At 46.0% G+C, this 24,317-nt stretch overlaps 2 protein-coding genes across 3 annotated transcripts in view; one reads left to right on the plus strand and one right to left on the minus strand.

The window, feature by feature from the left end:
* Window positions 1–7,003, minus strand: part of UBE2G1 (ubiquitin conjugating enzyme E2 G1) — a 44,333-nt gene extending 37,330 nt beyond the window's left edge. Inside the window, exon 1 of one of the 2 annotated variants that reach the window (XR_009759832.1) lies at window positions 6,369–7,003. Coding sequence is in view for 1 of the 2 variants with exons in the window: in XM_061604761.1 (XP_061460745.1) it covers window positions 6,369–6,414 (46 nt within the window). In the remaining variant the exon portion in view is untranslated. The remainder of the gene's footprint in view (window positions 1–6,368) is intronic. The other variant, XM_061604761.1, reaches the window with a different exon arrangement.
* The window catches only part of LOC133374177 (protein spinster homolog 3-like), an 88,832-nt gene continuing 70,890 nt past the window's right edge, over window positions 6,376–24,317 (plus strand). The window contains exon 1 of the mRNA XM_061604759.1: window positions 6,376–8,020. Within this exon, the coding sequence (XP_061460743.1) occupies window positions 7,813–8,020 (208 nt within the window). The 5' untranslated portion in view covers window positions 6,376–7,812. The remainder of the gene's footprint in view (window positions 8,021–24,317) is intronic.

The raw sequence follows: 24,317 nt of genomic DNA on the forward strand, positions 1-24,317 counted from the left end.
ATCTCAACCAACAATAATAAAACCTAACCCACCCCAAAAGCCTGTTTGAAGAACCAGGTCTTCAAGGCCCGGCGAAAGCTCATCATAGAGTCAACTATATTCACCTCAAAGGAATTCTAACCTTACAGAGACCTACATTGGAAAATTTCAATATTTGTAGTACTCATATTAACCTAGCATTACAAAATGTCAACAGAATTGTGTCATCATGGGTTCACAATTTTGGGCTGGTCTTGGAAGCAAATTCAAAACTATTTGGGTCACCAGGACCCTGCCCATCCACTGGTGCCTGACCTCACACCTTTCAGGAACAATCCCCCATTCAAGTTTGGAGCTGGAAAAGGTAGCAGGGGCTTGTCTGTTGAGACTTGCGAGGCCAAAGCATTCCAGGTGCCTCAAAAGCAGGGCTGTGGAGTCGGTACACCAAACCTTCTACTCCGACTCCTCTATTTTTCTACTGTCCGACTCCAACTCCACCCAAAATTGCTTCCGACTCCACAGCCCTGGAAAGCAATGTAAATGTCTTTTTAAATTGGAAGCTCTCGTAGGAGCATTTTTATCGCTGCTTGAATATGTGCTGATCTTGGCATCACAGCATTTGTCTTCATCTGGGTCCTGTGTCATACACTGACACACAAAATGTTTTCCATCCTGAGTTATGGTGAAATGCTCAAATACAGCTGACTTCATGGGAAGCTTCTTTGACATTTTGAATTTATATTTTAAAAAATGTGTCAATCAAAATTTATTTTGAAGCCGGAGTCGGTACAATTCTACCAACCGACTCCACCCAAAATTGCTGCCAACTCCGACTCCACAGCCCTGCTCAAAAGCATAGTGGCTGAAAAAGCCTTCACCATCCTCTCCAGCAGAGAAGGCAGTGGAGGGGAGTTTGCCTGTTTAGCTCTACAATGCCAAGGAACATCCTTCTTTGCAGCCCTGGGGCTGAAAAGAGGGCAGGAATCACTGTGCAATGGGTGGGACGATTGCTACCAACTTCTGCAGACTGAAGGATGAAGTTTTCACACTTGCCAGAAGACAGCAGCATACTCGCCATGGTAAGCAGAAACATGAAATCCTGTTTATCGTGATCTTGTACCACCAATGCCCTGACCCAGGCAAGGAGATCTGGAGACAGAAGCAAAAGATTCTGCATCCATATATCACTTACTGGAACAGAAGCTGTAACTGTCATTTGGATGTACATCCGGGTGCTGATTATTCTTAGCTGTGTGATCATTACAGCCTTCCAAGGCCATTCACAAATAAAATCGTAGCATAATTTTAAAAGGTGAACACACAAATCACACGATAAATTATTTCACTGCACACTAGCAACAAAATAGCAGCAAGTTAAAATGGCAGCTTAAGAGTGTAATTGAATAATTCTAGGAGTTGCGGGGAACAGGGACGCCAGATTCCTCAGTCTCCAAAGTCTTCCTGGCCTGAGTCACATCTTGCTTTTTGCTTATCAGTAGCGAAGCGAGGGCACTGTTGGTCATACTTTTCTTCATATATTCAGAGACGATGCTTGCTCGGTTGGGTGCAGGGCATGTGCTTTTAATAATTCTATTATTCAATTAAAAGTTGATTTAAACCACTGTGCAGCCAACAAGAGAGCTAAGCACACTTTTTGTGGGAAGAAGTTTCACAATGACAGAGCCACCACTGAAAAGGCCTTGTCTTTTGTGCATGCCAACCCGTTGGACCAGTGGGCCCATGAGCAGGTCCTTTGTTGCCAATCTTAAGGTATAAGCAAGCTCATACAGGTGCAAGTGATCCTTCAAATAACATGTCCCCAAGTCAGAATTGGTTTATATCCAGAAAAGAAGTTTCCCAGCACTACCTACCAGTCTGCATCTTTGTTGGAATTGCTTTTTAATATGTTCTTAAACTTTCTTTTTTAAAATGTTTTAATCTTAGAAGATGTTTTGATAGCTTTTTTTAAGTAACTTTTTGAAGATGTTTTGTTTTAATGTTTTTTAAAGTTTGTTTTTATGATGTTTTAATGTTTTTAGTGCTTTTGTTTGCTGCCCATGGCTCCTGCTGGGAGGAAAGGCGGGATATAAATCAAACAACAACAACAATACCACAGAACGTCCATTTCTCCAAACTGTGCCTATCCACACGGCATTACTTTCAAAGTGTTGTGCACCCACATTCTGGTGCGACATCACTCCATTTTTATATGTTATTAGAATTGGATCAGGGTGTAAGTGTCTGAGACTGTTCTTGCACTAAAAAAACTTTCAAGGATTATAATCATATGAAGGTTTCTTATACAGAGTCAGATTTTTAGTCCAAATGGCAGCAGCTCTCAAAAGTCCTACAGAAGAGCCCTATTCCCAAAGAATGTTTTAACCAGAGGTACCAGGAGCTGCTCTGGAATGTACATACATGAAAAGCAGATACTCTACCACTGAGCTACGGCCACTCCACGATGTAAACGTACAGCCACCCTATTGCACTTTATGGGGTATGGACTTAGACATATAGTTTGGTTGTTTATGGTTTCAGCATGAAATATGATGTACAGAGGGGGAACAGTCTTACAGACCTGTTGGTATTCCTGCAAACCCAGTTTACCCTCAAAAAAAGATATAGAAGATCTACCCACCTTTATCAAACTACGTTAATTTCATCATCTTTCTGCCACCAATCCAGAATTCTTATTTTATGTTACTTAACCCCATAGTTTCTAAGTGGTGTTCCAAGCAGGAGAAATCTTCAAAATTTAATTATGTTAACAGAAAAATGAATCCCTGAAAGAGTCCCCCCTTTGTTATCCCCCCCCCAATACAGAGGATGTCCTAGGGTCATGAGAGAATCAATCAGCCCTGCAGTCACAACTCAGAGTTTGTGTTAGGGGCACTTCACACTAGTATCTTGTTCTTACTTTATGGTGTGGGGTCTGATAAGATATCGTACACCATACAAAACGAACCAAATCTAAACTTTCACACTGACACAAAGCATTTAACAGTGGACATAGTACTTTACACAACAATTAAAATAATGTGGCATTAGTATTTGGCTGCTGAATTTCTATATTTGAGTTGCACTATCATACCAATTGAGAGAGCCACAGCAAACAAACCTAAGCATATTTATTTGTCAAGCGTTTAACATTTAATGGCAGCGTTAGAAGACCCCCGTAATAGTGCACTGCCTTTAGTACTTTAACCTAGAATCCTAAGTTCTTCCATAGGTATTAATTAGGCTCCTTTATCGTACACTGCTGCTGCAATCTCTTCTCTTGCCCAATTTGCCTTGTACACACTTAAGCCAGAACCTTGCTGCCTAGTATATCAAAACTCCATATATTTGCTTATTGTATTGTATTTATTTATTATTTGATTTATATCCCACCCTTCCTCCCGGTAGGAGCCCAGGGCAGCATCTGAAGTAGTATTCCTTACACAAGGGGAAAGGAGGGCAGTCAGGTTTGACTACCAACTTGGTTAAATTACTGGTGAATCTTTATAAGTGGCCGGGGGGGAAGGGTGACTTCATTCTCACAAGAGGAGTCAGAAAGGCTACAGAGAAACATGAACACAGGAGGTGGGAGGAGGGCAAGAAGGAAGAGCAGTGACACATGCTGTTTTCTACACCCAGCACCACAGCCGCTGTTGGCTCATTTCTCTTTCAGTCTGGCAGTAAGTAGCACATGGGCTGCACTGCAAGTCTAACCACTCAGACAACATGCACGCACGCTTGGCGTGACTGCTGGGACAGACCAAGCTCTGCTATGTCCCCCTATATCACAGCTAGAGTGTTAGCAAAGCAAGGTTCATCAGGCTGGGGACAAAGGAAGGGGGAGGGGAGTAGTTGTGGAAGCAAATCAGAAAAGTGAAGGAAGCAGCCAGTCTTTCCAGCAACATCCTTTCCACACCCCAACCCTCCATAAGATCAGGTTACAATCCTTTACCAATTTCATTACCTCTGATCCCCGTGTTCACTACCCATGTCCACCCTATTCTGAAAAAAGCAGCGTTGAGAGCCTTCCTAAGAACAGTGGAGGGAGTTAGGAAGGAACACCCCTGGCCAGCAGTTTGAGGAAAGAGCAGAAAAACATTGAGGGCTGTGATATATTCCTATTATGGATTTGCAACAACATTAATTAATTCTCTTGCAACCCCACCCCAATATAGTAATCCACAAATGTCATTTCTGCCCTGCTTTGCTCAATATAGGCAATGTACAGTTTATTCTATAGACTGAGCAGGTATCAATAGAACTCTTGTCCACCCGGTTATACAAGCCACAACTTACAACTCTAGCTGTCCAATTAACACCTCTATCAGTTGCATAAGCAACCTAGTCTACCCTCAAATTTCAGCTTGTTCCTCCTCTCCAGCTTCCAGTCCTTCACTTGGGCACACGGGAGGGGGGGGAGAGAGAGAGGGGCAGCAGCACAAAGCATATTTAAAAAGTGGTTAAAACACAGTTAACCTCCCTCCAAACAAGGTTCATTTTAGCTTTGGGGATGTCAGTTTCATACCACTGGAAACCCCCCCCCCACTATTCTCTTAATATCTTAAACTTGACACCTACGGTCCACCCCAAAAAATAACGTAAAAAAAATTCTAATAATAATAATAATAATAAACCATCTTGTGCACTACAGCCAATGCAAATAACTAGCCAGGGTGGTATGCAGACACGATTCTATACTGGTCCCATCTTAATAGCTACTCTCTATAGCCGCCTCCTCCAGGCTACACACTCTTTAGGTCCTCTCATGTTTATCACCTCGTCATCCTCCATCACCATTTTGTACCCAAAACATTCCTGTCCACCCTCATTAAGCAAGCCAACACTTGCTTCCAATTCCAGCTGTCCAATGACTCCTCTATCACTTGCATAAGTAACCCAGTCTATTCTCAGACTTCAACCTGTTCCTCATCTGAAGCTTCTCCTCCTTCACTTGGGCACTCAACCCGCTCAAACCTGCTTGCTGTTCCTTCATTTCCAGATCTCGCTCAGAGCCCTCCGGCCACCAAGCCCTGCAGCTGCCCCAAACTTGCCTCACTTTGCTACTGTTCTGCATCCTGCTCCCACGGCCTCTGTTCACAGGCCACTCAACTTCCTACCCAACTTACCACCCAGACCCGCCAAATACCAAGATCCTTCTACCACTTCTCCAACTCACTCAGGCCTCCTCCACACCTCTGTGCTCCCTCCCCTACCTCAAGCTTCTCCCTGCCCCCTCCCAAGCCACTCCCCCTCACTCCAACTCCAGTTGCCCTAGATAGCTGGCTTACCACCTCCCAGCCCTTTATCACGTCTCCTGTCTTTTCGCTCATGGTGCCTTTGCCAATCTCTGTGCTAGAGGCTGGAGAACAGGGGAGGTCTGAAATCCAAGCAAGGCTCCTCTTGCATTTTTACACTCCCTTTTTACAATACCCCAAAGATTAAACGCCCCATCCCTCAACCCCCATCATCCTGCCCACAACCTCACGCAACTTTACTTACCCCACTCCAAAAGTTGTTTTTACCTCCTTTCTGTCACAGCAGAGGAGACGCCGCCAGGCCCCTTTACCACGATCTACCCCCTCCTCCTACCTTCCAGATAGTCACCCTTCATCTTCGTTCCCCACTCGGATCACCTCAACAATCCTTCCCCCCACAACTAAACCATGCCGAGGCGCCCTTTCTAGATTAGCACTGCCCACCTTCAGTTCCCACCTCCCACCCCTTTCCCAATGCTCCCCACTCCTCCCAGCTACTCCTCCCGATTTCGCACCCCCATATGCCCTCCTACCCCCTTGAGATCCAGACGCCCTGCTCCACTTCCAACACCACCCAGGCTTCTTACTCGTTCCCCACCTCTCCAAACATCAAAGCTACCCCCCACTCCACATCACTTTAACCTAGTGCCCCCCTCTTTAGGGAACTTTCCTCCCCACCCCCAATCCACAAGTTACAACTCCCCTGGACCTACCTACTCCCCACCACCTAAATAACCCCCCTTTTTAAACTCCAGTCACACACCAATCCTCCCCTCCACTACCGCGTTCTCCCCCCCTTGCACCCTAGTCCCTCCCCCGACTTTCATTCTAGGAAACAAACTCTCTTCCTCTACCCAGACCACGTTCTCACACCTAAAAAGCCCCCCGCCCGTTAAACTCCTCTAGCCACACACACACACCAATCCTCCCCTTCACACACACCAATTTTCCCCGGTAGGAAAAAGTCTCCCCGCTCCCCACCCCCTCCCCAATATAGCTTCCCCCCCGACCCCGTTTCACACCCCTCCCCCCACTTCCCACCACTACTCCCCCCCCCGTCTCCCTCCGTCCCAGCCATCCAGGTCCGAAGGAAGGGCAGGCCTGCCTGGCTCGGGCCGCTCGTCCGGTGCGACTGACCTGCCAGCTGTCTCCGCAGTAGCAGCGCGGACTGGAGCTCCGTCATTCTCTCCCGCCGGTGCCCGGGGAGGGGAGTCTGGGGCGGTGGAGGAGGCGGAGGAGGAAGCGGCGGCGGCGACGCTGCTCCTCCTCTTGCTGCTGCTGCTGCTGCTATCGCCGGGTTAGAGCCAGCCGGCGAGTGCTCGTCCCTCCACGCTCACGCCGACCCCGCCGCCGCCGGGGGCCTTCCCGTCCTCTCAGCGCCGCCGCCGCCGCCACAGCAGCGCCTGGCGAGTCCCACGGCTGGGGGGCGGGTGGGGGGAGAGGGAGGGGAGAGGGGGAGGGGGAAAGAGCCGCCCCTGAGGAGATTCTGAGGCGGTGGCGGGCGACGGGTGGGGGTGGGGAACCGGCGGAAGAGGAGGGGTCCCTTCAGCCCTGAGGCGGCAGCTCGCGCCGCGTCGGCTCCCTGGCGCCAACCTTCCCCTTAGGCTTTTTCTCCTCCTCCTTCTTCTTTTCAAATAATTTTTCTTTTCTTTTAATGCCCCCTTCACGGAATTTCACTGCACTCGGGCGCCGCGGCGCGCAGGCGCACTGCTCAGCCCTTTTCCCGCGCAGGCGCACTGCGCCGTTTCTCTCTCCCTCAGTCCTCCTCGTTTCTTGTTCTTTCTCGTGTGATGATTGCCCCCGCCCACAAGGGAGGGAGGCACCCGCCATGTTTGGAAGGTCGAAGCCAATGCGGGGTGGGAGGGAGGCGCTGGAGACTATTAGAAGGTTTTCTGTTTTCCGATAAGCTCGGCGCCATCTTGGGAAGGGCAGAGCCGTCCTGACTGACTTTTCTAACCCTAAAAGTTCGTAAAAGAGGAAAGGGGGGGAGAGAATTTGTTATTCCTCTTCTTGCCTCTGTACAAAGCGCACACGTCTCGTCGATATATGTAGATATACGCATATTTATGATAAGTCCTTTATCTGGGCCGATTCGTGTGTTATAAAAGTTGTCTGTCTCACACACACATTGAGGCTTTCAAACAACCCTCAGGTCGCGTGTTTGACTGTGATTTATTCAGTCGCCACATATCTGGAATTGCCGCCCTTTTTGAACACCTAAGATGAGGAAAGCAACTTAAAATGTTTTTAAGTACAAGAACAAACATGATGTTAGATTGGCTTAATTAAATGGATTAAAATAAGTACTGTTTTTAGAAAATTAAATAAAAGTTTTAAAATTCGAAGGCAAAGTTAAAAAACAACAACCCTAAATTAATTATTTGATGTATTTTTATAAAGTTGGACAGTGAAGAAAGCAGATAAGAGAAAAATCAACTCATTTGAAATGTGGTGTTGGAGAGCTTTGCGCATACCATGGACTGCGAAAAAGACAAATAATTGGGTGTTAGAACAAATTAAACCAGAACTGTCACTAGAAGCTAAAATGATGAAACTGAGGTTATCGTACTAAGGACACATAATGAGAAGAAGTGATTCTCTAGAAAAGACCATAATGCTGGGAAAAACAGAAGAGAGTAGAAAAAGAGGAAGGCCAAACAAGAGATGGATTGATTCCATAAAGGAAGCCACAGACCTGAACTTACAAGATCTGAACAGGGTGGTTCATGACAGATGCTGTTGGAGGTCACTGATTCATAGGGTCGCCATACGTCGAAATCGACTTGAAGGTACATAACAACAAAATGTATTTTTATCTATTTTAATGTTTTCTGTGTTTTTTATTGTGCGTGATTTTATTGTGAGCTTCTCTGAGTGCCCTATTGTAGGGCAGGAGGGCGGGATAGAAATAGTTTAAATAAATACATCCTCAGAACAGTGAAAGCAAATAAATACACACCACTGTTTTTTTCGTGCTTTGTAGGTATGGATTTTGCAGAATCCAGGCATCTTCTCCCAAGAATGTGCTTCTGTTGTGGGGACACTTAATCCTTCCCCAAACTCACAATGTTATCTTGGGGCTGGGAAAAAATCAACTTATTCCTCCCAGCTAATGCCTTCATTCCTATTGCAAGTGTGGGATGGAATGCTGCTGTGCAAGTCAATGACAACTAGTTATGATGGCTGTATATGACCTCTACAGCTGGTATAGCACAGTGGGGAGGAGAACATGTCTGGGAGTCCAGAGTCTGGGAGTTCAAATCCTCGCTTGCATCTCCTGGGTGTCAAGGGCTAGCTAAAGATCACCCCCACAGTGAGTGGCTCAGGGGTTATGTGCCCTGCCACCTATGCATAGTCCCAAGGAGTCCAGTTGCCCCCCAGCTGGCAGTTGTGGACAAGGAAGGGGCTGGCTTGTGCAGCTGTGGCAAGCTGAGCAGGACCTAGCCACCTGCGGAGGACTAGCCTCAGAGGGAGGCAATGGTAAACCCCCTCGGAATACTGCTTACCATGAAATCCCTATTCATGGGGTCACCATAAGTCAGAATCGACTTGAAGGCGGTCCATTTCATTTTCCAGTTTTCAAGTTCTACATAGAATAGATACAGCTGGTATAGCACAGCTGGGAGGAGAGCCTGCCTGGGAGTTCAGAGTCTGAGAGTTCAAATCCCCGCTCATGTCTCCTGGGTGTCAAGGGCCAGCTAAAGATCACCCCACAGTGAGTGGCTCAGGGGTTACGTGCCCTGCCACCTGTGCAGCCGTGGGCAAGCGGCATAGTCCCAAGGAGCCCAGTTGCCCCCCAGCTGGCAGTTGTGGACAAGAAAGGGGCTGGCTTGTGCAGCTGTGGCAAGTGGAGCAGGCCCTAGCCAGCTGGGGAGGACTAGCCTCAGAGGGAGGCAATGGTAAACTCCCTCTGAATACCACTTACCATTAAATCCCTATTCCTGGGCAGCCATAAGTCGGGATCGATATGAACATAAGAACATAAGAAGAGCCTGCTGGATCAGGCCAGTGGCCCATCTAGTCCAGCATCCTGTTCTCACAGTGGCCAACCAGGTGCCTGGGGGAAGCCCGCAAGCAAGACCCAAGTGCAAGGACACTCTCCCCTCCTGAGGCTTCCGGCAACTGGTTTTCACCCTCTGACTAGGGTGGCAGAGCACAGCCATCACGGCTAGTAGCCATTGATAGCCCTGTCCTCCATGAATTTGTCTAATCTTTTAAAGCCATCCAAGCTGGTGGCCATTACTGCGTCTTGTGGGAGCAAATGCCATAGTTTAACTATACGCTGAGTAAAGAAGAACTTCCTTTTGTCTGTCCTGAATCTCCCAACATTCAGCTTCTTTGAATGTCCACGAGTTCTAGTATTATGAGAGAGGGAGAAGAACTTTTCTCTATCCACTTTCTCAATGCCATGCATAATTTTATACACTTCTATCATGTCTCCTTGGACCCGCCTTTTCTCTAAACTAAAAAGCCCCAAATGCTGCAACCTTTCCTCGTAAGGGAGTCGCTCCATCCCCTTGATCATTCTGGTTGCCCTCTTCTGAACCTTTTCCAACTCTATAATATCTTTTTTGAGATGAGGCGACCAGAACTGTACGCAGTATTCCAAATGTGGCCGCACCATAGATTTATACAACGGCATTATGATATCGGCTGTTTTATTTTCAATACCTTTCCTAATTATCGCTAGCATGGAATTTGCCTTTTTCACAGCTGCTGCACACTGGGTCGACATTTTCATCGTGCTGTCCACTACAACCCCGAGGTCTCTCTCCTGGTCGGTCACCGCCAGTTCAGACCCCATGAGCGTATATGTGAAATTCAGATTTTTTGCTCCAATATGCATAATTTTACACTTGTTTATATTGAATTGCATTTGCCATTTTCCCGCCCATTCACTCAGTCTGGAGAGGTCTTTTTGGAGCTCTTCGCAATCCCTTTTTGTTTTAACAACCCTGAACAATTTAGTGTCGTCAGCAAACTTGGCCACTTCACTACTCACTCCTAATTCTAGGTCATTAATGAACAAGTTGAAAAGTACAGGTCTCAATACCGATCCTTGAGGGACTCCACTTTCTACAGCCCTCCATTGGGAGAACTGTCCGTTTATTCCTACTCTCTGCTTTCTGCTTCTTAACCAATTCCTTATCCACAAGAGGACCTCTCCTCTTATTCCATGACTGCTAAGCTTCCTCAGAAGTCTTTGGTGAGGTACCTTGTCAAATGGTTTTTGAAAGTCTAAGTACACTATGTCCACTGGATCACCTCTATCTATATGCTTGTTGACACTCTCAAAGAATTCTAATAGGTTACTGAGACAGGACTTTCCCTTGCAGAAGCCATGCTGGCTCTGCTTCAGGAAGGGTTGTTCTTCTATGTGCTTAGTTAATCTAGCTTTAATAATACTTTCTACCAGTTTTCCAGGGACAGAAGTTAAGCTAACTGGCCTGTAATTTCCGGGATCCCCTCTGGATCCCTTTTTGAAGATTGGCGTTACATTTGCCACTTTCCAGTCCTCAGGCACGGAGGAGGACCCGAGGGACAAGTTACATATTTTAGTTAGCAGATCAGCAATTTCACATTTGAGTTCTTTGAGAACTCTCGGGTGGATGCCATCCGGGCCCGGTGATTTGTCAGTTTTTATATTGTCCATTTAGCCTAGAACTTCCTCTCTCGTTACCACTATTTGTCTCAGTTCCCCAGAATCCCTTCCTGCAAATGTTAGTTCAGGTTCAGGGATCTGCCCTATATCTTCCACTGTGAAGACAGATGCAAAGAATTCATTTAGCTTCTCTGCAATCTCCTTATCGTTCTTTAGGACACCTTTGACTCCCTTATCATCCAAGGGTCCAATCACCTCCCTAGATGGTCTCCTGCTTTGAATGTATTTATAGAATTTTTTGTTGTTGGTTTTTATGTTCTTAGCAATGTGCTCCTCAAATTCTTTTTTAGCATCCCTTATTGTCTTCTTGCATTTCTTTTGCCAGAGTTTGTGTTCTTTTTTATTTTCTTCATTTGGACAAGACTTCCATTTTCTGAAGGAAGACTTTTTGCCTCTAAGAGCTTCCTTGACTTTGCTCATTAACCATGCTGGCATCTTCTTGGCCCTGGCTGTACCTTTTCTGATCTGCGGTATGCACTCCAGTTGAGCTTCTAATATAGTGTTTTTAAACAACTTCCAAGCATTTTCGAGTGATGTGACCCTCTGGACTTTGTTTTTCAGCTTTCTTTTTACCAATCCCCTCATTTTTGTGAAGTTTCCTCTTTTGAAGTCAAATGTGACCGTGCTGGATTTTCTTGGCAATTGGCCATTGTTTAATTTAATAGCACTGTGGTCACTGCTCCCAATCGGTTCAACAACACTTGCATCTCGCACCAGGTCCCGGTCCCCACTGAGGATTAAGTCCAGGGTTGCCATCCCTTTGGTCGGTTCCATGACCAACTGGTCTAGGGAATAGTCATTTAGAATATCTAGAAATTTTGCTTCTTTGTCATGACTGTAACACATATGCGGCCAGTCTATGTCCGGGTAGTTGAAGTCACCCATTACTACCACATTTCCTAGTTTGGATGCTTCCTCAATTTCATATCTCATCTCAAGGTCTCCCTGAGCATTTTGATCACGGGGACGATAGATCGTTCCCAGTATTAAGTCCCTCCTGGGGCATGGTATCACCACCCACAACGATTCTGTGGAGGAGTCTGCCTCTTTTGGGGTTTCGAGCTTGCTGGATTCAATGCCTTCTTTCACGTATAGAGCGACTCCGCCACCAATACGTCCTTCCCTGTCCTTCCGATATAGTTTATATCCAGGGATAACCATATCTCACTGGTTTTCTCCATTCCACCAGGTCTCCTTTATGCTCACTATATCAATGCTCTCCTCTAAGACCAAGCACTCCAGTTCTCCCATCTTGGTTCGGAGGCTCCTAGCATTAGTGTACAGGCACTTGTAAGCAGTGTCTCTCTTCAAGTGTCTTTGGCACTTGTGGTTTGGCCTGTGGTAATTTTGCTCTTCTGAATTTATATCCTGTGCCCCTGCTCTCACAATGCCTACTTCTAGGCCTACCCCTTTTAAAATTTCATTATTTCTTTGGTCTTTATCCCAGGGGGGAGGTTTATTCCGAACCGGACCTTCCTCAGCTCCTGTCAGGTTTCCCCCCTCAGTCAGTTTAAAAGCTGCTCTGCTACCTTTTTAATTTTAAGTGCCAGCAGTCTGGTTCCATTCTGGTTCAAGTGGAGCCCCTCCCTTTTGTACAGGCCCGGCTTGTCCCAAAATGTTCCCCAGTGCCTAACAAATCCAAACCCTTCCACCCGACACCATCGTCTCATCCACGCATTGAGACTGCAAAGCTGGGCCTATCTGGCTGGTCCTGCACGTGGAACCGGTAGCATTTCAGAGAAAGCCACCTTGGAAGTCCTGGCTTTCAGCATCCTACCTAGCAACGTAAATTTTGCTTCCAGGACCTCACGGCTGCATTTCCCCATGTCGTTGGTGCCAACGTGCACCACGACCACTGACTCCTCCCCAGCACTGTCTACCAAACTATCTAAACGACGGGCAGTATCCACAACCTTCGCACCAGGCAGGCAAAACACCTTGCGGTCTACATGCCCATCACACACCCCACTGTCTATGTTCCTAATGATCGAATCACCCACTACAAGGATCCCTCCACCCCCTGGAGATATATCCTCGGCACGAGAGGATAGCTGCTCATCCCCCAAGGAATGGGTCCCTTCTAAGGGATCGTTTCCCTCTTCCTCAGCTGGACGCTCTCCTTCCCCGAGACCATCGTTCTCCATGATAGCTGGAGAGCTATCATCGTTGGAGTGGGACACAGCTATAATGTCCCTGAAGGCCTCCTCCACACACCTCTCTGCCTCTCTCAGCTTGAAGGCAGTCCATTTCATTTCCATATGACCTCTAGAATCACAGGCACCATGCCTCTGAATCCCAGTCACCGAGGAACAACAACAGGAGAGGGTTATTACACTCATGTCCTGCTTATGTGCAAGCAGGACATGAGTGTAATAACCATAAATTTCATTTACATTTTGAAGGCTGGGCACTCATCCACACCATGCATTTACAGCACTCTTAACCTGCTTTAACAGTCTTGGCTTCCCCCGTAGTATCCTGGGAACTCTAGTTTGTTAAGGATGCTGGGAACTGTAGCTCTGTGAGGGGTAAAGTGTAGTTCCCAGGAATCTTTGGGGGGAAGCCATGACTGTTGAAGACGGATAAAAGTGCTTTACATGCATGGTGTGGAACTGACACTAATCTGTACCTGTGGATGTGAAAGTTGGACAGTGAAAAAAGCGGATAAGAGAAAAATCAACTCATTTGAAATGTGATGATGGAGGAGAGATTTGCAGATACCATGGACCGTGAAAAAGACAAATAATTGGGTGTTAGAACAAATTAAACCAGAACTGTCACTAGAAGCCAAAACGATGAAACTGAGGTTATCATACTTTGGACACATAATGAGAAGACAGGATTCACTAGAAAAGGCAATAATGCTGGGAAAAACAGATGGGAGTAGAAAAAGAGGAAGGCCAAAGAAGCAATGCATTGATTCCATAAAGGAAGCCACAGACCTGAACTTACAAGATCTGAACGGCGGTTCACGATAGATGCTACTGGAGGTCACTGATTCATAGGGACGCCAGAAGTCGTAGTCGACTTGAAGGCACATAACATCAACAGCAAAAAGCAATAGGGTCCATTATACATTGGTTGGATGGCATACTTTCAATTTGTGAACCACTCAGAGGATGCAGTTAATGGTCTGTAAATGTCAAAAATAAATATATGCTATTTATTTATTAAACATATATCCCACTTATCACTAAGGCTAGCATGCATACATATTTAAAATTTTAAATGTTTGTTGGTTTGTTTTTCAAGAAGGGGGAAAGCCCTCCAAAGGTTGCATTTCCTTTCTTGTTATCCTAGCATGTTTCAGACTTTGACATCTAATAGAAACATATGTTGTACCAGGCCAGAGCACTTGTTCATCTAGACCAGACTTCTATACTCTGGGAATGGCTCTGCAGGGTCTCATACACAGGCTTTTCCCCAACACCTGCTAACTTTTATCAAGAGATTGTGATGATTGTCCCTTGGACCTGTCAGGGATTGGGACCGCTGGGCAGTTGTGGACGGTAGGAACCCTCAGGAGGGCCCAACCCTGCCACCAACCCAAAATTCCAGCTACAACCACTAGGGTTCAGTGGTTTTTAGCACTGGGAAGCTGGTGGCTTTCCTTTGCTCAGTGCTGGAGTCTGAGTGGCTGTCCAGGTGCTCACCATTTTAATCCTCCAGCAATGCCTTGGGAGTCCTTTGCAGCATCAAAAGTTGTACTCCAGCAACACCTAGGCTACTGAGTTGGGTGAACCAATGGTCTGAACCAGTATAAGGCAGGTTTTCATGTTACTGGCTGCTGCAATTTAGGAAAGGGAAGGAATCTTTTTTAAACAGTTATACGTGAAATTTGGCAGTTCTAGCCCAATTAAGCTTTGCCCACTCTGGACCTCCTCTTGCACTGAGTGCCCGCTTATGTCCAAGCTGCTCATATGCTTTTTTTAAAAAAAGCATTACTAACAGTACAGTAGGGCCCCGCTTATACGGCGGGTTAGGGACCAGGCTCCCGCCGTAAAGCGGAAATCGCCGTAAAGCGGAACCCATTGAGTATAATGGGTCGCACCGTGCGAAAATGCCGCAAAAGCACAAAATCGGCTTTAAAACAGGGAATTTCCCCTAATTGAAAACCGCATCAGCGGAACGCCGGAAAACGGAACGCCATAAAGCGGGGCCCTACTGTATGCAAAATTATATGTAAAAATAAGTATATTATACATATAAAAGAGTCGAGCCCTATGCAGTATTATTTTTCTGTAGCATAATTAATTATAAATATTAATACATAGGTGTTTTTATAGCAATATGCATTATTGCATGTATTGGTTTGCATGCTGGTTGCTTTTAGAAAACTGGAATATATATGTGTATGAATATAATATGTGTATATTATGTGTATAACAATGCATATAGTATGCAAGAATTGCTCATATTTTTAGTGTAATCAGTAAAAAAAATAGCTTGCTTCTCATCAAGATCAAGGAGATAGAAAAAAACCTGCGTGGATAAGCTGCACTTTGTTATTTTCCGAAAGTTCCATCCCTAGTTGGAATGCCTATTTTTTATATTATATTATATTCTGTTTGTTTGTCCTCTAGGCAGAGATTGGGGCCAGGTAGTGCTTCCCCTCACTGAGAACTAGTGCTGCCACCATGTCACCAGAAGAAAACCAGCTTAGCCAGCTCTTGATGCTTTTAACAGGGCAACAACAGCCCTCAAGTGCCCTCTTTTTTTAGGAGCTAGTGGAAAAGGATCACCCATTTGCCAAAAGGGAGAGCACAGGTGAGTGAGTGGCAGCAGTTGCTGCTCCCTGCCACTGTCGCCACTCTCTCACCTTCACAGGTAGGCAGGAGAGTGGTAGTGACAAGTAAAAATCTCTGCCACCTCTGTGTTCTGTCCTCTTCACTTCACAAAGGAAAAGGGTAGGCAAATAATGGCTACTGTTTCACTACAGTGGTGGAAGGTCAGGCCCTTCTGGAGCACTGGGGCTTTGACAACAGCCTGAGGATGCCAGTCCCAAACAACACCTTGATATGCAGAAAATCACCAGGTGACAGAGTAGGCCAGAAGTGGAGAGGTTTTTCCACGCCAGCAGGCCAGATCCCAACCTCTGCATGGACCACTTTGACAGGTGGGTGCAGCCATTCACCTGTCAAATCACCTGACATCAGTCAGGTGTAGGGTTGCCAGGTTCCTGGCCTGAGATTGATCCTGTATCTTTAGGAGTGCAGGTGTTCTTGCAACACTGTAATGTGGAATTCTCCTTTCCCCCTGCACAACTTTTAAAGATCAATCAGTCAATAATATCTCTTGAATGTTTTTCCTTATCTATTGCATCTTGGTCTATTTTAATCTGTTTGATGTTTTAATTGTTAAACTTTGTACCTTGCAATGGCCTATGGCTAAACACAATAAAATTGATTGATTGATTGAACTTTTAAAGATACAGAAGACCTCTTGGAGGCCAGGTGTGAAAGGGACTCAAGGTGATTGCTAATCAGCTGGTTTTGGTGCACTAAGAAAGCCCCTTTGAAGGTGCACTTTCAGCTGATTGGCACTGACAGCACACGTTCAAAGTGGCTTGCTGTGAGCCCCACTTTGCCTGACTGTAGGCATGGTTTGGATTCAAACCTGTGCCTGCAAACAGATCTTTTTCCTCTGCAGATGAGCAAAGCTGCATACTATCAAAGCTGACAGTGCCGTGGGCCCTGCTTGTCATGGTACAGTCAGGAGTGCCCTTTGAGCTCCTGATTGTTTCTTTGCAACCATATATTTATGTGCCCCTCACCAGACATCCCATATGATGTACCATGTGGGGCAGGGAGGCGTGGTTTGGGTAGAGACAGTGTTGTAGGCCAAACTGTGACTCTTTCCAAGCCTAATTTGGCCTGTGGGCTGGAGGTTTCCCATGCCTGGTGTAGGCAACGCTATTACTTGCTAATGTCTTCACTCAAAGATAAAGTCATAGCTATAGGGGCCACAAGTTCAAAATGTAGCGACTTTCCTGGGAGCACCTGGAACTAAATGCTAAGGCTGCAAACCTACACACACTTACCTGGGATTTGCTTTTGATATTCATAGGATCAGACTGCATAATGCAATTGGCAGGTGTACTTGCAGATTATGTAACTTGCCACGGGTGCCATTGTGCCTCCAAAGGCCTACTTTGGTGCCCCCAGAATGAACCACAGCCCTCAGATTTCTAGATTTCATCTTTTTTTTAAGTGTCTAGCATTTTTAGAACCTGAGATATGAAGCAAAATATACAGTTCTCATTTTTTCAGAAATTATCCTGCTCTCTTGCAGTGTTTTACTCCCCCCCCCATGCGCTGCTGGAAAAAAATCCTGCAGATGTCCATGTCTGTAAGAGAGGAAGAGTTGTATGTGTGTTCTGAGTGTGTGAGATGGAGGGAGAGGGAGTGTCTCCATGTATGTGTGGTCTAAAAGAGGTATGTATGATGTATGAATATGTCATCTGTGTGTGTAGTCTATGAAAGGGAGATATGCATTTGGGCAGAGGAAGAGGGAGAGACGTATTTGTGAACTTGAATGGGTGTATGAGTGAGAGAGAGGATGCATGTGTGCCTGCGTTCTGTATGTGTGTGGTGAGTGTGTGCAAGAGACTGGGTGTGGTATGGCCACCGTGTATATATTTCTTAGTACTTAGAAATGCTCCCTGTTGTTATTAGACAGCAACAGCATCAATGTGCATGTGCTTAAATCAATACTGTGTGATTTCCACAGTCAGGACCAGCAGGACATAGCTGACGTCACATGATAAGCCTGAAGTTGTCTGCGGTGGGGGTGGGGAACAGCAATGGCTGCACTCTCTAATTTTCTGTTATGCCATGCCCCCGATGGCAGCCATGTTGTGTTATGTCACACACAACCCATGGCAGCCATTTTGCAACTGGTGCCCACAGCGCTTTCTCAGAATGCAAAATGTGCCCGCTGATCCAAAAAGGTTGGTGATCCCTGATCTAACAAATCCACAAAAGTGAACATGAGGAGAGTGCCGATGTTCTAAACTGAATCTGCACCCTTCCTTAATGAATTCTTATTCAGAAGAAGAGGACTCCATAAATCCTGCTATTTACATAAATGCAGAGGTAAGAGAATTTTGGACGTGGTTCTCTCGGCCTCCCTACGCCCTGCTACTACCCCAACAGAACGATAGCAGCATATGAAATGGGGGCAGATGAGAGGTGGTAGGCTATGAGGTAGCTGTGTTTAAAATAGGGGCCAGTGGGGCAAGTGAGTAATTCAGTATGGAAGATCCATCAGCTAAGGTTTTTGGATGAAAGCCAGGTGTTGACTAACTGTGCTAGAAGCTATTAGTAATCATGGACACAAGCCAACCACTGTTATACACCTGCATGGTCCTGTCTACATTTCCCAGAAATAAGGGCCCAATTAGACATGACAGTGCTATAATTCATGTGCCTGTGATGTACACATATAAAGCATGGGGTTGTGGGGGGGCTGTCTCCCAGTGCATGGGAGAGGACTGCACTGAATAGGGATGGGGACAGAAATTCAATTCAGTTTGCATTTAAAGCTGAATTTATCAAATCTAAACGTTCCAAAACAATATGAGAATGGAAACATAGATTCACACTTATCCAAATTGTGTGATGCAGTTCTCCAACCAAATAATGCTTACAAAAATGCATGTATTAGGGAAACGTTGCTTCATGTGCAGCTACCCAGGCACTTTCGCCTGAATCCTGAAGCTCTTGGCCTCTCTCATTTTCTCCTCTGCTCTTGTGGCCACTGGGGTGATCTGGGGGAAGGGTCCAAGAGCTGGAGTGAAACTCAGACAAGAAGTGTGGAGAGCTCCAGTCTTGGAGTGAGGATGTCAGGGGTGCCAACAGAACTTTCTGGACCCAGTACACTGTGTGCGGATTGGGCCCTCAGACCCACCCTCAAAAGAGGACACAGGTTTGAGTGGAGGGCCCAAAAATAAATCAGTGGTGGCCACACATGTAATAAAGTCTAAGAGGCAGAATGTGAACAAATGAAGCATTTCCCATAATTGTATTTCCATGCTAGAAAAGTCTTAACCTGTTGAATTTCTGCTTGCCAGGCAGCTGTTAAAGGCATTAGAATCCTGGTTTTCCCCCAGTGCCAAACCAAAGCCTAGGCTGCAATCCTGTACTCACTTGGACTGCCTTCAAGTCGATTCTGACTTACAGCGACCCTATGAATAGAGTTTTCATGGTAAGCGGCATTCAGAGGTGGTTTACCATTGCCTTCCTCTGAGGCTGAGAGGCAGTGACTGGCCCAAGATCACCTAGTGAGCTTCATGGTTGTGTGGGGATTTGAACTCTGTTCTCCAAGGTCATAGGCCAACACTCTAACCACTATGCCACACTGGCGTAGTCACTGTACTCACATACCTGGGAACAAACCCCATTAAACACAAATTTACTTCTGAGTAAGTGTGGTAGTAGTGGGGATTTTTAATATCCACCCACACTTATTGCGTAGTAGTATTTACAGAAAACAAGTTCTACGGAGCACCTGATCTCAGATGAATGCATCACAGGAAAGTTGCATCCTGGTTGCTAGGAAAAAAGTAAGGGAAAACTACAGAGATTCCAAGAACTAGAAAATGAGACAGAAGCAGGAAAAGTTCATGAAAGGGGAGGGAAAAACCAGCTTTTTAAGACCCCAGAGATTCCTATCACTTGGCAATCCAAACATGTCACTCTTCAGTCACAACTCTGACTTCAGTCATTGGCTAAAAACACTGAAAAATGGGAGCAGCCAGGCTAGTTAATCTTGCTAATCATTTAGAAGGGTACCTGCACGTTTTGTTTTATAACTTTCTGGGGACTAGAGACTTACTTTTCATCTGGGCCCTTTGCTGGGCTTGGTACATCTGTACCCCTTGTCAGTGGCCCTGGGGGATGTCTTAAATCCAATGGCTCCTCGGGATCCATGGTGGTGTGAAGATCTGCTTGGGGGTTCTCTTGCTCCTCTGAGGAGGCCCCAGGTTCCAGGTGTGGGCAAGGCTGAACCCAGACATCTGGATCCGGCATAAGGTAAATATAGGATTGTTTGGATAGCTCCAAGGCTACATTAGCACTCTAAAGAGTTTGTAACCTGGTGGCATGCATAAAGGAAAAGCATAATTCTTCAGACACACTAGGACCAGCACTTAATTCACTCTTTAAAAAAATGTTTCGCTGGCCATCAGTCTGACTGTGAACACACACTTCTGACGATGCTATTAATAGAAAGCTGGATCACAGTTCTGGATACTGAAGGTTACATGCAATACTCGAGCATGTGAGCCATAGAGTGCAGTAAAAGGTCATCGGTTGGCAGGAAGAACAACAGATCCTCCGTATCTGACCTGGAGTCTAGCCTGAGGATGGCATCAGGTCCCAGGGTCCCAGGATGGGACCTGTCCCCAAGGCCATTGGATGTGGAAGTCAATACCTCCAACATTTCAACAACCATTCAAGGTCTGGAGAAAGGGTCTCCTGCCTTTCTCTCTCGCTGCAGGGTCTTGTAGGGCTCACTGGCTCCTTGCCACACCTTCTGATATATAAATAAACTCAGAGTCATGTCAGTTCCAGTCCTGAACATTCTTGTTGATCAGCTGCGGGCAGAAAGCTATGACTTCTCTGGGCTCCTACTGGGAGGAAAGGTGGCATATAAGTCTAATCAATTGATCGATCGATCAGCAAGGCCCTGGCTGAGCATCCCCAGTCCTCTCTTTCCTTCTGGTCACTAAATTGCATCTCCACAGGCACAGGGGAGAGATTCCATTCAGTTTGTATTGAAACCCAAATGTATCAAATTCACACTTTCCGAAACAATTCGAGAGACCAAACACAGCCATCCTTTGAAACTCACAGTTATCCGAATTTTGCGATGCAGCTGTCCAACCAAGCAATGTTAAAATGTGCATAAGAATAAATATATTAGTGAAAATAACATACAAAAATGCATTATATTATGGGAAATTGCTTGCAAGGATGTGCACATTATTCAAAAGTGCATACAAAAGCATGTTTATGAAGAGAAATTTGCATTAAAATGCTGAAGAATTTTCACAAAGATTAAAAAAAAACACAAATTGCTGCAGAAATGTGAAGAACTGAATTTAGCATTGGAAATATGAGAACCTGTTGAGCCTCAGTTCACCCACGAGGGCTTGGGAGAGGGAAGACATGAGCTTCAGACTCCCCAGCTGCCAGGAGGCGCTGAAGACGCAGGAGTGGTGGAGTCTCAACAAGACCTTGGGAGGGAGGGTGAGGCTGAGTTCGGGTCAATTCCCACGGATGGCGCGATATCCGAAGAAGAGAGCGCGCCACCCCCAGACAGATCAGAGGAGCCGTCGGAGGTTGCCTCTGAGCGTGCGTTAACTCCCTCTTCACCGAGCGGCTTGAGGGAGCCTCCAAGTGCGTCTCCGCCCCCCGACCTAGAGCCTGTTGCTAAGGAGCCGGTTTTTTCGGATGAGCCGCTGGAGGCACGACCCCCATCACCCCGCTCATGACGCCGTGAGAAACGGACAGGACAGAGGTCGGACTTGCACAGGAGTCAGAGATCGATCAAAGACTTTCCCTACTTAAGACTGCAGCTTTCCGGTTTAAGCTGCTGAGTCAACTTCCTTCACATATTGCAGTGCATGTCTAGAGTGTAGTTAGGGAATTCTAGTGAGCTAGCGTAGAGGTTCTTACGAAGCGCACTGCTTTTGATGTATCCATTACTTTAATAAAACAAGAGTTAATTGCACCTGTGTCTCAGCCTCGTGGATCCTGCTCTGAACAGGACAGAAACCGGGAGAACTCCTAATCTCTGGAGACCAGTGTCAGTTTCACCATGATACAATGTGCCTATCCAAATTAAGATACGGACTATGTTGACGTGATCCAGTTTCCAGGTTCTCAACTACATCTTGACTGGGTTATTCTGGCTGTCAGCCTGGCCCTTGGTTGGCAGCGGGGCCTTAGGGCTGGCTGACACATCAGGTGTGGCCAGACTTCTGGCTTGTTGGATGTACATTGCTTCTTTAATGAAATCGCAAGATCTGCCAACCAGAGGCAGGTGCGAATTAGTGACTCGGGGGACAGACATACACTTCTAGTAAGGAACAGGGTGCCTGTGGAGCACCTGACTCAGCCCGGGATGACCTACTGAAAACCCCCCAACTGTCCTGCTTAGATTATCCACAATTCAAAACATACCTCAGTGACAGGCTGTGCACTCCTTGTTTCCTTAGGTCGCATTCTCCCCATACGTTTTATTCCACTTTAAACAGTCATGGCTTCCCCCCAAGAATCCTGGGAAGCGTAGGTTGTGAAGGGTGGTGAGAGTTGTTAGGGGACCCCTGTTCTCACAGAGCTACAATTTTCAGAGTGGTTTAACAGTCAGCCCCTCTTCCCAGGGAACTCTGGGAATTGTAGCTCACTATGTGTGGCAAACTACACTTCCCAAGGTTTTTTTGGGGGGGGGGACCCATGGCTGTTTAAAGTGGAATAATAGTGGAATAAATGGATGGTGTGAATGTGGTATTTGTGTGTTCATTGACAAGCACGTGCATTAGAGACAAGATAAATCCATTCATCTACACTGAGGCTGCATGCACACTATACCTTTAAAGCTTATTCAAAGCATATCCCCCCCCCAATAATCCTTGGAACTGTAACTTCTGACCATTTTGCACCCTGTATAGCTTCTAACTGGTCAGGTGAGCACAAAAGGTTACATAAGAAGAGCCTGCTGGATCAGGCCAGTAGTCCATCTAGTCCAGCATCCTGTTCACAGGAGCCAATCAGATGCCTGGGAGAAGCCCGCAAGCCGGACCTGAGTGCAAGAGCACTCTTCCCTTCTGCAGTTTCCAGCAACTGGAATTCAAAAGCATACTGCCTCTGACTATGGAGACAGAACATAGCTATCATGGCTAGTAGTTATCCTCCATGGATTTGTCTAATCCTCTTTTAAATCCATTCAAGCAGGGGGCCATCGCTGCCTCTTGTGGGAGCCAATTCCATAGTTTAACAACGCGCTGTGTGAAGAAGTCCTTTCTTCTGTCTGTCCTGAATTTTCCATCGTTCAGCTTCATTTGATGCCCACGAGTTCTAGTGTTGTGAGAGGAGAAAAACTTTTCTTTATCCACGTTTCCCATGCCATGCATAATTCCACAGTTTAACTGTGCACTCCGTGAAGAAGTACTTCCTTGTGTCTGTCCTGAATCCTCCAACATCCAGATTCATTGAATGTTCCTGAGTTATAGTGTTATGAGAGAGGGAGAAAAACTGTTCTCTGTCCATTTTCTTTATGCTGTGCATAATCATACACAACTCTATCATGTTGCCTCTGACTCGCCTTTCCTCTAAACTAAAAAGCCCCTCATAGGGGAGTCGCTCCATCCTCTTTGATCGTTCTAGTTGCCCTTTTCTGAACCTTTTCCAACTCTACAATATCCTTTTTGAGGTGAGGTGACCAGAACTTTACGTAGTGTTCCAAATGCAGCCACACCATAGATTTATACAACGGTAGTATAATATCAGCAGTTTTATTTTCAATATCTTTCCTAATGATCCCTAGCATGGAATTTGCCTTTTTCGCAGCTGCCACACACTGGCTCAACTTCTTTACTGAGCTATCCACTATGATCCCAAGATCTCATTTCTGGTCAGTCACTGACAGTTTAGACCCCATGAACATATAAGTGAAATTAAGATTTGTTTGCTCCAATATGCATAACTTCACACTTGTTTACATTGAATTTCATTTGCCATTTTCCCACCTATTCACTTAGCTTGGAGAGGCCCTTTTGGAGCTCTTTGCAATCTCTTTTTATTTTCACAAACCTTAACAGTTTAGTATCCTCAGCAAACGTGGCCACCTGACTGCTCACCCCTAACTCTTGATCAGTCTTGGCCAACTTTTGGGTCTCCAGATGTTGCTGAACTGCAACTCCCATCAGTCCCAGCCAGCATGGCCAATGGTCAGGAATTATGAGAACATCTTGGGACCCAAAGGTTGGGAAAGGCTGCTCTGGATCATTTATGAACAAATTAAAAAGCACAGGTCTCAGTACAGATCCTTGGAGGACTCCACTTTCTATGTCCCTATGTTGGGACAACTATCCATTCCTGTTCTCTGCTTCCTGTTACTTAACCAATTCCTGGTCCACAAGAGGACCTCTCCTCTTATTCCATGACTGCTAAGCTTACTCAGGAGTCTTTAGTGAGGTACCTTGCCGAAACCTTTTTGAAAGTTCAAGTACGCTATGTCCACCGGATCACCTCTATCTATATGCTTGTTGACCACCTCAAAGAAGTCTAATAGGTTAGTGAGACAGGATGTACCCTTGCAGAAGCCATGCTGTTTCTGCTTCAGCAAGGCTCGTTCTTCTAGATGAGGACACCAGGGCTGAAACGATAACAGAGGAAACAACTGAACTGCGTCCATGTATT

This window comes from Rhineura floridana, chromosome 21, assembly GCF_030035675.1.
Source record: "Rhineura floridana isolate rRhiFlo1 chromosome 21, rRhiFlo1.hap2, whole genome shotgun sequence".
Lineage (NCBI taxonomy): Eukaryota > Metazoa > Chordata > Lepidosauria > Squamata > Rhineuridae > Rhineura > Rhineura floridana.